General features: G+C 42.3%; 1 protein-coding gene across 7 annotated transcripts in view; it reads left to right on the top strand.

The window, feature by feature from the left end:
• The window catches only part of l3mbtl3 (L3MBTL histone methyl-lysine binding protein 3), a 188,813-nt gene that overhangs the window by 74,426 nt on the left and 97,785 nt on the right, over positions 1-16,602 (top strand). For all 7 annotated transcript variants that reach the window (XM_068025130.1, XM_068025140.1, XM_068025119.1 and 4 more), the window contains 4 exons: positions 6,328-6,404; positions 7,802-7,887; positions 8,478-8,588; positions 11,952-12,066. In XM_068025130.1, the coding sequence (XP_067881231.1) occupies positions 6,328-6,404; positions 7,802-7,887; positions 8,478-8,588; positions 11,952-12,066 (389 nt within the window). The remainder of the gene's footprint in view (positions 1-6,327; positions 6,405-7,801; positions 7,888-8,477; positions 8,589-11,951; positions 12,067-16,602) is intronic.

Raw genomic sequence — 16,602 nt, 5'->3', positions numbered from 1 at the left:
GAGACTAGCTTTCAATTCCAGATTTTTATTAATTAATTGAATTTAAATTCCACCAGCTGCCGTAGTGGGTTTTGAACCTGTGTCCCCAGGGCATTAGCCTGCGCCTCTGGATTACTAGTTCAGTAACATTAGCACAACACCACTGTCTCCCCAAGCTGTTGAATAGGAGGGTCAATGTCAGCTTGGATATAAAATTCCGTAAGGACAGAAAAATGTGAGTTGTGGTAAATGGTTGTTTTTCAGACTGGAGGACGGTAGACCGTGTTGGTCTCCAAGGCTCAGTGCCAGGACCACTCCTTTTTTGATATATATAAATGACTTGGATATTGGAATACAGAGTAAAATTTCAAATTTTGCCAATGATACCAAACTTGGAAGTGTGGCAAACAGGGAAAATGATACTAATCGACTGCAACAGGGCATAGATAGGCTAGCAGAAGTGGGAGCTGATGCATTTTGGCGATTTGATTGAGAGAGGCAATATAGACTTAAAAATGACAGTTCTAAAGAGTGTGCAGGGGCAGAGGACCTGGGGTCCATGTGCATAGATCTTTGAAGATGGCAGGATACATTGAGAGAATAGTTAGCAAAGCAAATGGGATCTTGGGCTTCATAAATAGAGATATTGAGTACAAAAGCAGGGAGGTTGTGGCCATGAAGGATGTGAAGGTCGTTGAGAGGGTGCAGAGGATATTTACCAGAATGGTTCCAGGGATGATGATAGGCTAGAGAAGCTGGGGTTGATATCCTTGGAGCAGAGGAGGTTGAGGGGAGATCTGAGTGGTGTATGTATTATGACAGGTTTAGACAAAGTAGACAAAGAAAAGTTGCCCCCATTAGCTGGTGGTACATGGACAAAGAGACACAGATCTCAGGTTTTGAGCAAGAGATATGGGGGAATGTGAGGAAGAACATTTTTATACGTAGTGAATGGTAATGAACTGGAACTCGCTGCCTGCAGGGGTGGTGGAAGCAGAGATGATCAGTGATTTCAAAAGGAAATTGGATAGGCACCTGTAGGGAATAAACCTGCAGGGCCTTGGGAGTAGAGCCAGGGAATGGGTCTGACTGGATTGCTCTCGAGAGTAGGTATGAACTTGATGGGCCAAATGGTCGCCTCCTGTGCCATTATGACTTTATAAGCAATAGAAGCAGGTGTAGGCTATTTGGCCCCTCAAGCCTGCTGCACCATCCAGTAAGATCATGGCTGAGCTTCTACCTTAGCTACACCTTCCCCATATTTCTTGACTCCTTTAGTATCCAAAAATCTATTCATCTCTGACTTGAATAGACTCAACGACTGACCATTCACAGCTCTCTGGGATAGAGAATTCCAAAGGTTCGCAACCCTTTAGTGAAGAAATTTCTCCTCATCTCTGCCCTAAATGTCCAACCCCTTATATTGAGACTGTGCCCCCTAGTTTTATGTGCACCATCCAGGGAAAACATCCTCCCAGCTCCAAGCCCCTGCAGAATTTTATGTTTCAATGAGATCATCTTTCATACTTTTAAACTCTCAGTAATATAGGCCTATTCTACTCAATCTCTCCTCATGGGATAATCCCCTCATCCCAGGATTCAGTCAGGTGAACCTTTATCATACTTCCTCTCAAAAAATTATATTTTTAAGTATACACTTTTCTGAAAATTAGCAGCTACTTCTATGTATAGAGTCATCGAGTTATACAGCACAGAAACAGGCCCTTCGGCCCATCGTGTCTGTGTTGGCCATCCAGCACCTATCTATTCTAATCCCATTTTCCAGCCCGTAACCTTATATGCTATGGCGTTTCAAGTGCTCATCTAAATACTTTAAATGTTCTGAGGGTTCCTCCCTCTGCCACCCCTTCAGGCACTGTGTTCGAGATTCGAACCACCTTCTGGGTGAAAATTGTGAACCTCAAAACCCCTCTAAACCTCCTGCCCCTTACCTTAAATCTATGCCCCCTGGTTATTGACACCTCCGCTAAAGGAAAAAGTTTCTTCGTATCTATCCTATCAATGCCCCTCATAATTTTGTATACCTCAATCAGGTCTCCCCTTAGCCTTCTCTGCTCTAAGGAAAACAACCCTAGCCTATCCAGTCTCTCTTCATAGCTGAAATGCTCCAATCCGGGCAACATCCTGGTGAATCTCCTCTGCATCCTCTCCAGTGCAATCCCATCCTTCCTATAGCGTGGTGCCCAGAACTGTACACAGTACTCCAGCTGTGGCCTAATTAGCATTTTATACAGCTAGTAACTTGCTATCATTTTTGTTGTGAATATTTAAAAGCAGGATTAGCAGATGTTCTGGTGTTTTTCTGTGCAGAGTGTAGAAGTTGTTCCCTGTTAATTAGTACTGCACATCTTGCTTGAAGCACAGTGTTCCTTCCACATCTGGGCACAGAAAATCTCCTAACAGGAAAATGCTGGATAAATTATGTTTAGAATTAGAATTAGAATATTACAGCGCAGTACAGGCCCTTCGGCCCTCGATGTTGCGCCGATCATCTGACCTACACTATTCCATTTACATCCATATGTCTATCCAATGACCACTTAAATGCCCTTAAAGTTGGCGAGTCTACTACTGTTGCAGGCAGGGCGTTCCACGCCCCTACTACTCTCTGCGTAAAGAAACTACCTCTGACATCTGTCCTATATCTTTCACCCCTCAACTTAAAGCTATGTCCCCTCGTGTTTGCCATCCTCATCCGAGGAAAAAGACTCTCACTATCCACCCTATCTAACCCTCTGATTATCTTGTATGTCTCTATTAAGTCACCTCTCCTCCTCCTTCTCTCTAACGAAAACAACCCCAAGTCCCTCAGCCTTTCCTCGTAAGACCTTCCTTCCATACCAGGCAACATCCTAGTAAATCTCCTCTGCACCCTTTCCAAAGCTTCGACATCCTTCCTATAATGCGGTGACCAGAACTGCACGCAATACTCCAGGTGCGGCCTCACCAGAGTTTTGTACAGCTGCATCATGACCCCGTGGCTCTGAAACTCGATCCCCCTACTAATAAAGGCTAACACACCATATGCCTTCTTAACAGCCCTATTAACCTGGGTAGCAACTTTCAGGGATTTATGTACCTGGATACCAAGATCTCTCTGCTCATCTACACTACCAAGAATCTTCCCATTAGCCCAGTACTCTGCATTGCTGTTACTCCTTCCAAAGTGAATCACCTCACACTTCTCCGCATTAAACTCCATTTGCCATCTCTCAGCCCAGCTCTGCAGCCTATCTATGTCCCTCTGTACCCTACAACACCCTTCGACACTATCCACAACTCCACCGACCTTCGTGTCATCCGCAAATTTACTAACCCACCCTTCTACACCCTCATCCAGGTCGTTTATAAAAATGACAAACAGCAGTGGCCCCAAAACAGAACCTTGCGGTACACCACTAGTAACTAAACTCCAGGATGAACATTTGCCATCAACCACCACCCTCTGTCTTCTTTCAGCTAGCCAATTTCTGATCCAAAGCTCTAAATCACCTTCAACCCCATACTTGCGTATTTTCTGCAATAGCCTACCGTGGGGAACCTTATCAAACGCCTTACTGAAATCCATATACACCACATCCACGGCTTTACCCTCATCCACCTGTTTGGTCACCTTCTCGAAAAACTCAATAAGGTTTGTGAGGCACGACCTACCTTTCACAAAACCGTGCTGACTATCGCAAATGAACTTATTCTTTTCAAGATGATTATAAATCCTGTCTCTTATAACCTTTTCCAACATTTTACCCACAACCGAAGTAAGGCTCACAGGTCTATAATTACCAGGGCTGTCTCTACTCCCCTTCTTGAACAAGGGGACAACATTTGCTATCCTCCAGTCCTCCGGCACTACTCCAGTCGACAATGATGACTTAAAGATCAACAACAACGGCTCTGCAATCTCCTCCCTGGCTTCCCAGAGAATCCTAGGATAAATCCCATCTGGCCCAGGGGACTTATCTATTTTCACTCTTTCCAAAATTGCTAACACCTCCTCCTTGTGAATCTCAATCCCATCTAGCCTAGTAGGCTGTATCTCAGTAATCTCCTCGGCAACATTTTCTTTCTCTACTGTAAATACTGATGAAAAATATTCATTTAACGCTTCCCCTATCTCCTCTGATTCCGCACACAACTTCCCACTACTATCCTTGATTGGCCCTGTTCTAACTCTTATCATTCGTTTATTCCTGATATACCTATAGAAAGCCTTAGGGTTTTCTTTGATCCTATCCGCCAATGACTTCTCGTGTCCTCTCCTTGCTCTTCTTAGCCCTCCCTTTAGATCCTTCCTGGCTAGCTTGTAACTCTCAAGCGCCCTAACTGAGCCTTCACGTCTCATCCTAACATAAGCCGCCCTCTTCCTCTTGACAAGCGCTTCAACTTCTTGAGTAAACCACGGCTCCCTTGCTCGACAACTTCCTCCCTGCCTGACCGGTACATACTTATCAAGGACACGCATTAGCTGCTCCTTGAATAAGCTCCACATTTCGTTTGTGCCCATCCCCTGCAGTTTCCTTCCCCATCCTACACATCCTAAATCTTGCCTAATCGCGTCATAATTTCCTTTCCCCCAGCTATAATTCTTGCCCTGCGGTATATACCTGTCCCTGCCCATCGCTAAGGTAAACCTAACCGAATTGTGATCACTATCGCCAAAGTGCTCACCTACATCTAAATCGAACACCTGGCCGGGTTCATTACCCAGTACCAAATCCAATGTGGCATCGCCCCTGGTTGGCCTGTCCACATACTGTGTCAGAAAACCCTCCTGCACACACTGGACAAAAACAGACCCATCTAAAGTACTCGAACTATAGTATTTCCAGTCAATATTTGGAAAGTTAAAGTCCCCCATAACCACTACCCTGTTACTCTCGCTCCTGTCGAGAATCATCTTCGCTATCCTTTCCTCTACATCTGTGGAACTATTCGGAGGTCTATAGAAAACTCCCAACAGGGTGACCTCTCCTCTCCTGTTTCTAACCTCGGCCCATACTACCTCAGTAGACGAGTCCTCAAACGTCCTTTCTGCCGCTGTAATACTTTCCTTGATTAACAATGCCACACCCCCCCCTCTTTTACCCTCTTCTCTGTTCTTTCTGAAACATCTAAATCCCGGAACCTGCAACATCCATTCCTGCCCCTGCTCTACCCATGTCTCCGAAATGGCCACAACATCAGGATCCCAGGTACCAACCCATGCTGCAAGCTCACCCACCTTATTCCAGATGCTCCTGGCGTTGAAGTAGACACACTTTAAACCAAGTTCTTGCTTGCCAGTGCCCTCTTGCGTCCCTGTAACCTTATCCCCTACCTCACTACTCTCAACAGCCTGTACACTGGCACTGCAATTTAGGTTCCTATTCCCCTGTTCTGAAATAATCTCACAAAATAAAGATATGTGAATGCCAACAGAGAGAACTTATTGCCTTCTACTAATTAGAAAGAAATTCCCAAAGTTAAGAAATAACAAGACTGAAAATCCACAGCTCTACTGACATGTTCCAGCCATAAGTCTAGCAGGAGTACAGCGGAAGGGCTGCAAGTTAAGCCAGGACCCAGATATGCTGACTCCCAGGCCAAGAATTTCCTCGTCCCCAACCCATCAGGACATTGGTAGGCCAATACACCCAGTAAAATGAGATGTACTGGCCTTCTGTACATCAAATGCATGGCCCACCTTGGGGGGTCTGTGTCTGGGACACAGCCTACACCCTTGAAGAGTTGGTAGTTGTAAACCTCTTCTCGATTTAAAGAGAACTAATGCGCGCTGTATTGAGATGTTTCCGGGTGGCCTTGGCACCCCTCTCGTAAACCTGACACATTCTGCAGCATTTTGTGTTCTCCCTGCTATGGTAGGTGCTCACAGTGTCTCCCTTGAGATGAAACAACTCTCCTGATTAAGGTCAGCACTGGCAGGCACATTTCCCCCATTAATGCCCCATTGAAAGGCCTGTGGATTTTCGGGCCTACCATTTCAAATGTGCACATCTAGAAGATAGTATCATGAAAATTTAATAACATTTGCACAACTGACCAATATTAAAGGGTTTCAGTTGTGAACCTTGGGACAAAACCATGACATTAAATATAGGTGCAATTTTGTACAAAATGGTCAGGAATTTCCTCGTAGCTGTTTCCACAATGCCACTGTAACTTCGATAGAAGTGTGATGGAACCCTTCTATACATAATCAAACTGTGTTTCTGCAGCACTTCCAGCATGATTATGGCAGCGGAGTAATAGCAGTTATTTGGCATGTGTATTGGTATCAATGTACATGTTATGACTTAACTGTTGTACTATCAATTGTTTGTTTTTCAGGTGTGATGCTACCAGTCCTTACATTCACCCAGTTGGATGGTGCCTACAGCATGGGAAAACACTTACAACACCTCCAGGTAAATTCCCTTAAGACCCTGCTTGTTGTGTACGTTATATAGAGTGTATTTTATGAACGTGCCTTCCTAGGATGGAACTTTGTGTGCCAGGATCACGTGTGGCGATCAGCAGACCCTGTGGGAATTTTCATCTGTGAAGTTTAATGAGCTGAAAATCTTGCACGATTTGTTGACCTGTGTGACTGAGTTCGCAATGCATTATCCTAATGCACAAACCTCTGGCCAGAGCACACATGCTTGAAATCTAATGTAATCTTGTTTAAAATAAAAATAAAAAAAATTATTGGCTTATTGCCAAAGAAAACAACACCAAAATTGGACAGCTTCTGTCCCGTCATTCTACAGTGATGTTTACCTGATTAGATGGTAAGCGAGGTGTACTGAGAAAATGTTAGTGAATGACAGTTCTGGGGCAGGGGTGGATAAATTGTTACATGTAGACAATCTTGCTGGTTGTTCCATGTGTTCTGCTTTCATGATACTGATGTTGGGGTATTGCTATTGATATCAGCAGCAGTGATAGATCCAGCAGTAGATGTGCAACATCTGTCAGTATATTCCCGATCCCGTCAACAAATACCTTAATGTTGGGAAATTTGCAAAGCATCTGAAAAAGTTAACACATCCTGACATATAGTTTGATTAAAATTTCACTGCATGTTAAAAAGGAAAAACGATAGTTAATTCTGAAATGTTGGATTATCTAATCACCAGTATCTTGTAAAAGGCCAGTTTAAGCAGTGTTATTGTAATGTTATGTTATAATTTTGTGCCTTAAATCTTAGTGCAAGTGAGTTATCTCATGTAGGCATGGTTGGGATATTAGTGCTCTAGGCAAGAAGCATCTCTTGTGGTAATCCTGAAATATAATGAAGCACATCTATAGTGGACCTCGTTAGAGGTCTGGACCTTTTAAAAAGCTAGAAAAATTGGTTTCAGTAGCTGGTTTTCACCCTCTCTTGAATCAAATTCTTTAGTTCAGTTCACGTATTCAAAATGGGCCTTCGGATATGGGAAGTAGAAAGTACGTGAAAACTAGTGTAAAGATTTATTTTAAGAAAAATAGAAAAGCCATAATGGGGGTATGTCAAGTGCAAATATAGTCAAAGCTAAAATAATAAGAAAGGTAGAGAAGGAAAATATTAAGAGAAATAGAGCAAAAGAAAAAGGCAAGAATATTTTTAAAATTTGATTACAAAAAAATATTTATTTTAGTTAGATTAATATGTGGTGATATAACGCATGACATTTGAGTAGCTTTGCTGCAGTAATACAAGGGTTTGCCGCACTGAGCGAGGTGAAAATTGGAATTGGCTGGATCTGCCAGTGTTGCGAGGGTCAATTGTAGAACTGGAGGATTTAAAGATTGCTCATGAAATGTTTTTCATTTTATATAGATTATCATGATCCTAAACGGTTTTCCTGGGAGAAGTACTTAGTAGAAACAAACTCTCTACCTGCTCCTGCACGGGCATTTAAATCTGTAAGTAACTGCAGAATAAATTAGTAATGTTGCTCAGACAAATTTAATATATCAAATATAGAAATTGTCTAAACATTGAAATATTACAAATGAAACCGCTTTTGACTTTGATGTGTATTTTTGTCCTGTAAGAATCAATTCCAAATCTAATTCCCTAGTAGAATCACTGGTTACAGCACAGAAGGAGGCCATTCGGCCCATTATGACCATGTCATCTCTCTGTAAGAGTAACTCGCCTAGTTCCACTCCACTGTCTTTTTCCTGTAGACTTTATAATTTTTTTCTGTTCAGATAATTATCAGTGTTTAAGCAAGTTCTGCTGATATTCTCCCCAATGTCTGAGATTCGGTGTAGTGTCTGATGTAAAAATGAAAGTTATTTATGAACTAACAATTGGTCTCACACAAGCACATTGAATGTTTTGTTCATATAGTAAAATTTGGTGTATTTCTTGAATGCTGGTGTTAAATTCCAGCCTTATATTTTATGTCCGTTTATCATATACAGTTCAACCTTTACCTCACATTTTGTGAAAATTGCCTGTGCAAAGTAATACATAAACCAATTATCATTTCTCCGTGTTGTTTCAGCGGCCCACGCATGGATTTCTACCAAACATGAAATTTGAGGCCGTTGACAAGCGAAATCCAATGCTGGTCAGAGTAGCAACAGTTATAGACACAGATGACCACAGAGTAAAGGTGGGTTATTGCATATGGAATTTAAATTGCCTTGTTGTGGCTGAAATATACAGTTGTTTAGATCATTTGATTTGTTATTTATTCAAGTGAATGTGTTTTTAAAAATTGTGAATCAGTCCAATGGATAAATGAAATTGAGTAGTGCAGTACTGAATCATACAGGTCAGCAAAATCCAGGTTCCATCCCTGTTATATATTGGATAGAGGTGGATGGTCTCCATTTGAGGTATGGTAAAATTGGCCGTAGTTTCTGATCTCAATTTTGAATCAGTTCCCAGTGTCTTTGCACATGAAGATGTAAATGAAGACAAGAATGTGGCTGAAAGCAAGCCTTCCAAACGGTGCTATTTTTGATTTCAGCCTAATAAAGCCAACCTTGATTAAAATAATATTGTCCCATCTCAGTCCTGTGGCTACTGGTTGATGGAAGTACCCAGCTTCAAAATCCTTAATCGCAACAGACATGTTGCTATGACAGTCTGATTGACAGTGCAGCACAATGGGATTGCTGCACTGTCAGGTGCTATCTTTCAGATCAGATGTTAAGCTGGGGCCTCATCTGCCACCACAAGTTGGCACAACAGATCCCATGGTAATATTTGAAGAGCAGGAGACTTCTCCCAATTTCCTCGCTAGCATAAATCCTTTAACTAAAATTATTAAAACCAGATTATTTGGTCTGTGACAGAAACCACACCTGCCAAAATGAGGCATATTAATTTCGTCAAAAGGAATATTATTTTTGAACTGTTACTGGACTTGAAATAACGTGTTTAAAAAGAGCACAACAGTGGCTGTAAACATGGCTGCATTCTAAAAGACAGTTGCATGAAGAAGACAATTGGAGTACTCCCTGATTCAATTAGCCAGGTGGGTTTTGTCAATAGTGATGATCAAGAGACATTGAGAGTCATTGAATCAGCATTCCACCACCACCAGCCACCCCCCCCTCCCAACTGAGTGTGTCTGGTAAGCTTGGTGGAATGTGCAAATCTTGCAGGTGAGGCTGCTCCACACAAGGAGCTAGTCACATGACTAACCTGCTGGCCAACCCGGGAGTTTTTTAAATTCTGCCTGACACAGAACAGTTTTGGAAGAGACTGCAACTCTCTCTGTTTCTCTCTTTTCTCACACAAAGTTCCAACGACCCACAGAAGTAACTTAAGCCTCAAGACAGTGGACCACTGAAACCGGTTTGGAAGTGTGCACTGGGCCCCAATGAGAACTGAAAGACTTTACATCCAATCCAAAGCCAGTAACTGAACGCCAGCTATTACTTCAAACCTTCCCTACTCCCCCTTTAATTATTTCTCCTCCTCTGTCTCTATTTGCGAGTGTTTTATCGCGTATGCATGCTAGCGTGGTCGCATCGTGTATTTTTAGTAGTTTTAACTGAATTACAGTTTTAAGGTTAATAAACTTACACCTCGTTTAAATCTGAGAAAACCTGTCTGGTTGATTTCTTTGCAATCTCAATTAGAGAGCAGTGAGCAAGGACTCACTGAGGGGAAGCTAAAACATGGTGTTTTCAAAATGAAACTCTGTTACGGCCAAACCAGGAAAAGGCTGAGAGTAGAGTCCTAGACTCCTGCCTCACCTGGTCGTAACAGGTCATTTATCTCAATTGCTATTTGCAGGACCTTGCAGTATGCAAATTGTCTGCCATGTTTTCCTACATTGCAACAGAGACTACACTTTAAAAGTACTTCATTGGCTGTAAAGAACTTTAAAACATCCTAAAGTCATTAAAAGGTGCTACATAAATCCAAGTATTTTTTTAAATGTCATGTGTAAAACCTGCTCTTGATTTGTTCAACAGGTCTTCTGAGTGACATTGCTAATTGATGTCTCATTAGGAAGAGTTTTGTATTGGAGGCCAAGCCCACTAGAAATTGAATTGAGTTCTCCAATTCATTTTATACAGAACAGTACAACTCAGAAAGGGAGTCCTTTTTTAAAATTTCTCAGGATCCTAAACCATCTCCTAATTCACTAGCTTACCTCTCTATAACTTATTACAAATCATATGTTGAGTACATTTCCCCTCACCATGCTACTTGTCATTTTTTGTCACGCTTCTTTGTCAATTTCATTCATTATAAATTCATGTCTGTTTACAATGGTGAAGTCCTATGTTCACTGGCACCTGTGGTATGTAATTACAGCCTCTGGCCACGAGATGATGCTGTATCATCTCCTCCCTACAGGTTGTTCAAAATGCTTTCTGAAAATTGTTTATTCATTTTTCTAAGTAGATAAAATTTCTAAAGTCCAAAGTAAGAGGTTTTTTTTAAATAAAAAAAATCCGTTTCACATAACATGATTAAAGTTATCCACTGAGTTGTCTTTTCTGTTTTTTAAAGTTATCATTAACTTATTGTTTGCAGGTCTCCCAAAAATCTGTGGCTGAATTTTCCCGAAGCAGCACTGTTAGCTGAAGACGAATCGTGCACTCTTAACATGTGCAGTATGCACAATTTCATTAGTAACATTTAAGTCACCGAAATGATGACATTTAACTCTAGGCCTGATTTAGACCCGTGCCCACCTCCAGCAACAACGGGGAGTAGGTGGGGGTTAAATTTTTACGATAGAATCTTTCCTTATACTAATTTTGCTTCATTTTTCAAAAAAAATAATTTTGAAGCAATCAGAAAACTTCTATTGATCTCATTTGTGTTTTGTTGACAATTTAAAAATGCAGACTATTCTAAATGATACCCATAACAAAAAAACAGAAGGGAGGGAGAGAAACAGTCAGTATCTTTCCTAATCCTAATTTGATTCCAAAGAAGGGTCACTGACCCGAAACGTTAACTCTGTTTCTCTTTCCACAGATGCTGCCAGACCTGCTGAGTGGTTCCAGCATTTCTTGTTTTTATCCCACAGACTATATATTCATTTTTATTTGTTCTGGACTCTAATCCAACCACAAATCTATTGCTTGTCGCTCTGTAATCTATTTGTATGTGTGTGATTCTCATGTGAGTGTGTATGTGAATGTCTAGTGTTGTTTTATTTAGATCAGGTTTAGATTGTTAAGTTTAGTAAACTCACCTTTTTGTTTAAACTCGAGAAAACCTGACGGATTGGTTCTTTTACGATCACAACAGTGATAAAAGGTAAAACACTCACTGAAGTGGTGAGCACAATCGCTGTTTAAAAAGGAATAAACCTTGTTGTGGACAAATAAGAGGAAGGGCAAGTGGGGTGCCTTGTGACCCCCTCCTCACCTGATTGTAACAAAGTGAACATTGATCTTTAAAAACATTATTATCTTACTGTGTTCAGCGAAAAGTTCAGTGACTATAATAACTTAGTTTGTTTGAGTTTGACTGTAATCTTCTCATATCATTTATCTAGATACATTTTGATGGCTGGAACTATGATTATGATTACTGGATTGATGCTGACAGTCCTGATATCCATCCTGCAGGCTGGTGTGCTAAAACTGGACACCCTCTTCAACCACCCATAAGTAAGCTCCATCTATTAAATCCAATTTCTAGTAAGGTTCATATTTTTCTCAAAAGATAAGTGATAGGTGCTTAGCCAAACAATCAGACCGTGACTTTCCTTTAAATGCAAAGACTTAATCTACACAGCTGCTATTGGTACAATTGCTATTTGTACCTGTTGAAGTTATTTATAATAGTCTGTTAGAAGCACATGAAGCCAACTTTAGTGGTCAGTTGGTTAGTTCTACATGAGATGGACGATTGGAAGCGTACAAAGTATTCAAGAAGTTTGTTTTTCCTGTCCTGTCTTTTAAACCATAATTTTACAACCTTAACACTGTAGAATATCAACACAATGCAGAATGCACGGCTGAAATTTATACCTCCGTCACTGAAATCGGTGGGCTGTCCGTCCTCGACAATGGCGTCAGGTACCTGTGCGCAGGTGCCATTTTTAAAGGGCTTCGAGCCCTAACTTTCAATTTACATACTCAAAGAAAAATTAATTAAATTCAATTATTCTGCCCCTCTCCCACCCCCCCATTAACAATTAAGTTCACTTCATGCCCTCTCCCCGCCCCCACCCCCAAAAACACTTCCCCTGCCCACCTGATTGTCCACCCCCACCCAAAGTAAACTTTACACTGTAACCTTTCCCACCATCCCCTACACCAATGATATTAGTTTGACCCCGCTCCCCCCACCCCTGCACTCGTTTCCTCGGATGGAGTTCCGAAGGTGTGGGAGTTCCAGCGCCCGGCATGAATATTGCATTGGATGGACAGCGGGAGAGTAAAGGTAATTAATTCATGGATTTTAACATAGAAAATAGGTGCAGGGGTAGGCCATTCGGCCCCTCTGGCCTGCTCCGCCATTCAAAAAAGATCATGGTTGATCGTCTAATTCAGTTCCCTGTTCCCGCTTTCTCCCCATATCCCTCGATCCCTTTGGCATTAAGAAATATATCCATCTCTTTCTTGAATATGTTTAATGACTTGGCCTCCGCTGCCTCTGCAGTAGAGAATTCCACAGGTACACTACCCTCTGAGTGAAGATATTTCTCCTCATCTCAGTTCTAAATGACATACCCAGTATCTTGAGACTGTGACCCCCGGTTCTGGACTCTCCAGTAAATATTTAAATGGGGCTCCTGTCGCCAAGCAGTGGGGGTGGGGAGGCGCCATGAGACCTCACCGGCAACATCGGGCCGGGCCCCCTCCCGGAGGCATTATCTGTCTTCCCCCCCACCCCCGCCCCCCACCTCCGCCATGACTCACGACGTCGGGGTTCTGTAAAATTCAGCCCACATGATGCAATGGTCCACAAACCAAGGTCATCGATCAGGCTTCCACAAAAGCCAGGTGGGGGTCTAATTAACATTCTAAAGTCATGACCCAATTACTTCATTGGCACATGACTTAAATTTAACTGTGTGAGGGGCAGACACTTGCTATGATATTCCCAGCAGCCAATCCAAGGTGGTAGGCGCCAACTGACTTTTTAGCACCCTTTGTGGGCCAGGAGGAGCAGGAATGATCCACCCAGGCCTCACAAGGAATCCTTCAGCCTCCTTTAGCCCCGATCTTGGCCTCAGTGTCTCTTCCCCACCCCCTACCCCGATAGTGGCTCAAAGCTTTCATCCTGTATTTAATACAGTGGACCATCCGTGTTGTTTCCAGCCTGCAGCTTCCCACCACTTGTATGCGCGCTCACTTGTTGGCTAGGTTGTTAATTTGGTCAGAAGTCTGCAGCAGATTACCTAAGTGAGACCATTAAGATTGGTATGGCATCTACATCCTGGCCTTTGCTGGGTTTTCCCTCCACGACAACGCTTGCCTGCACCCTTCCCAAATCCCTGTTATTTTTAAGGCCTTTGTATTTGATATGCAAGACAAATCCGGATGTCTGGTAGATGATAGTTGGCAATAATCTAATTTTGGGGATGTACTCACATCGCCAAACAAACAAAATTACTTGGGGTTCCTGCTGTGTTTGCGAACACACATCACCTTTTCAGTATGTTTAATATATACATCAATACAGCAGTTATGCGTGTTCCCATTTTAGTAGTTTTGAAATTTCATTGTACACTGTTGTGAGATTGTAAACAGTACAATATTAGCTTTCAGCATCTTGGACATCTTGCATCATTATTAAAGTTGCAAATCTTCCAGATTTAGTGAAACTGGATGATCTTTAGAAATATTCTACTGAAGAGCAACAGTTAGGAGAGTGAAATTGTAATGTTTGAACTGACATATCATTGTTGATATATTTTCTAATGCCGCAGGGCATTACCGCAGGAGTTCCTCAGGGTAGTGTCCTAGGCCCAATCGTCTTCAGCTGCTTCATCAATGACCTTCCCTCCATCATAAGGTCAGAAGTGGGCATGTTTGCTGATGATTGTACGATGTCCAGTACCATTCGCAACTCCTCAGATACTGAAGCAGTCCGTGTCCATATGCAGCAACACCTAGACAACATTCAGGCTTGGGCTGATGAGTGGCGCAATTATTACTTGCCACTTAAGTGCCAGGCAATGACGATCTCTAACAAGAGAGAATCTAACCATTTCCCCTTTTACATTCAACGGTATTACCATCGCTGAATGCCCACTATCAACATCGTGGAGGTTACCATTGATCAGAAATGAACTGGAGCAGCCATCTAAATACTGTGGCTACAAGAGCAGGTCAGAGGCTGGGAATTCTACAGCGAGTAACTCGCCTCCTGACTCCCCAAAGCCTGTCCACCATCTACAAGGCACAGGTCAGGAGTGTGATGGAATACTTCCCACTTGCTTGGATGAGTGCAGCTCCAACAACACTCTGGAAGCTCAACACCATTCAGAGCAAAGCAGCCCGCTTGATGGTTACCCCAGTGGCAGCAGTGTGTACCATGTACAAGATGCACTGCAGCAATTCACCCAGACTCCTTCAACAGCACCTTCCAAACCTGCGACCTCTTCCACCTAGAAGGGCAAGGGCAACAGACGTGTGGGAGCATCACCACCTGCAGGTTCCCCTCCAAGCCAAACCCCAACCTGACTTGGAAATAAATCGCCGTTCCTTCACTGTTGCTTGATCAAAATCCTGGAACTCCCTCCCTAACAGCACTGTGGGTGTACCTGCAGCAGATAGACTGCAGCAGTTCAAGAGGGCAGCTCACCACCACCTTCTCGAGGGCAGTTAGGGATGGGAAACAAATGCAGGCCTTGCCAGCAATGCCCACATCCGATGAGACGAATAAAAAAAAAAATACAGAAAGTATAGGGATATTTGCAACATAATTAATGATTCAGAGTTAACAGTATCAAGATAGGAAATCTTGTAAGTTGCTCTTAATTTCTTGAATCTTGTTCACTCAAGTGAACCACAAACTGTTACCAAACATAATTTTTTTGAAGTAGTTTCTGATTCACTATATATTTATCTGCAAAAATGAAATACCTAATTTACATTTCCTGTCATTTACATTTTGCAATCACACTTTTTATTACATTGAAAACTGTGTCACACTTCAATGAGGGGTATAAGCAAGTAAAGGAACATCCCATTGGATACGGAATTCCAGAGCCAGGATGTCTCTTGATTGATGTATATCTAAACTCACCAGTGTTTACTTATAGAAGCCTTTTCTTGATTTTTGTATGAACTAGTGTTTACTTAACAGCAAATTAGTTTTTATGGCATGAAGGCAACATATTTGGAAGATCCAGGAGCAAGCTGCGTGATAGACATAAAGGGGAAATAGTTGAAGGGAAGGAGCGGTCTAGCCTATATTTACCTGTCATTAAATATATTGGAGGAGGAATTGGCCTCATAGCTAAGTTTTTCTCTGCCACATCTTTTCTTGAAGACCTGAATTAAATAATTGATAACAGGTTAGCTTGGTACATGGCTCTGGTCTGCAGCAGTGTGGAATATCGGGTCACAAATGTGCTTCAGCTATGATGAAGGTGGATGTCTAGATAATAAGGCAGCTCTGAGACTTGAGAAAATTGCTACTTTCTGCAATGCACATAATTGGAAATGAGAACAAACCCTCATATTTCAGAACTCAAATCTATGAGGATTGTAGTGAGGCTAGCAAGCACTGCAGAAGTTCCACACCTGCAACTAATGGAGCCATCATTTGATGGGGTAGAATATTTACCCATATTATAATCGGGAGGTGGTGGCAATACACTTGCCCATTTCATGATGAATTGTGCTTTTGGAACCTGTTGGCTGCCAAGCAACTTTTCAAACAAACCTATGATGAACTAATGACTATCATCCTTGGGGAGAAGGTAACCAGTGTCTTTTTGAGGTCAAGGCTTGCTCCAAGATGATGCACTTGATGGCAGTTCAAAATCAAATCAGCCCTTTGTAGAAGACTAGTAACGAGACATGTGAACTGGGGAGGTCTGCAGTATTCCAGGTAAAGACTGACCTGCCAGCATGAGTTACTAATTGACTGTCCAGTGTTGTAGCATTCACTGAAAGCTGGATGGGGTTCTTCGCACTCAGCTCCAGGTGACAATGTATGGCAGTGCCCTAACAGCTAGGGCGGTA

The sequence above is a fragment of the Heterodontus francisci genome, chromosome 3, assembly GCF_036365525.1.
Source record: "Heterodontus francisci isolate sHetFra1 chromosome 3, sHetFra1.hap1, whole genome shotgun sequence".
Lineage (NCBI taxonomy): Eukaryota > Metazoa > Chordata > Chondrichthyes > Heterodontiformes > Heterodontidae > Heterodontus > Heterodontus francisci.
Note: the sequence above shows the minus strand (reverse complement) of the source record. Positions and strands in the feature narration are given on the sequence as shown.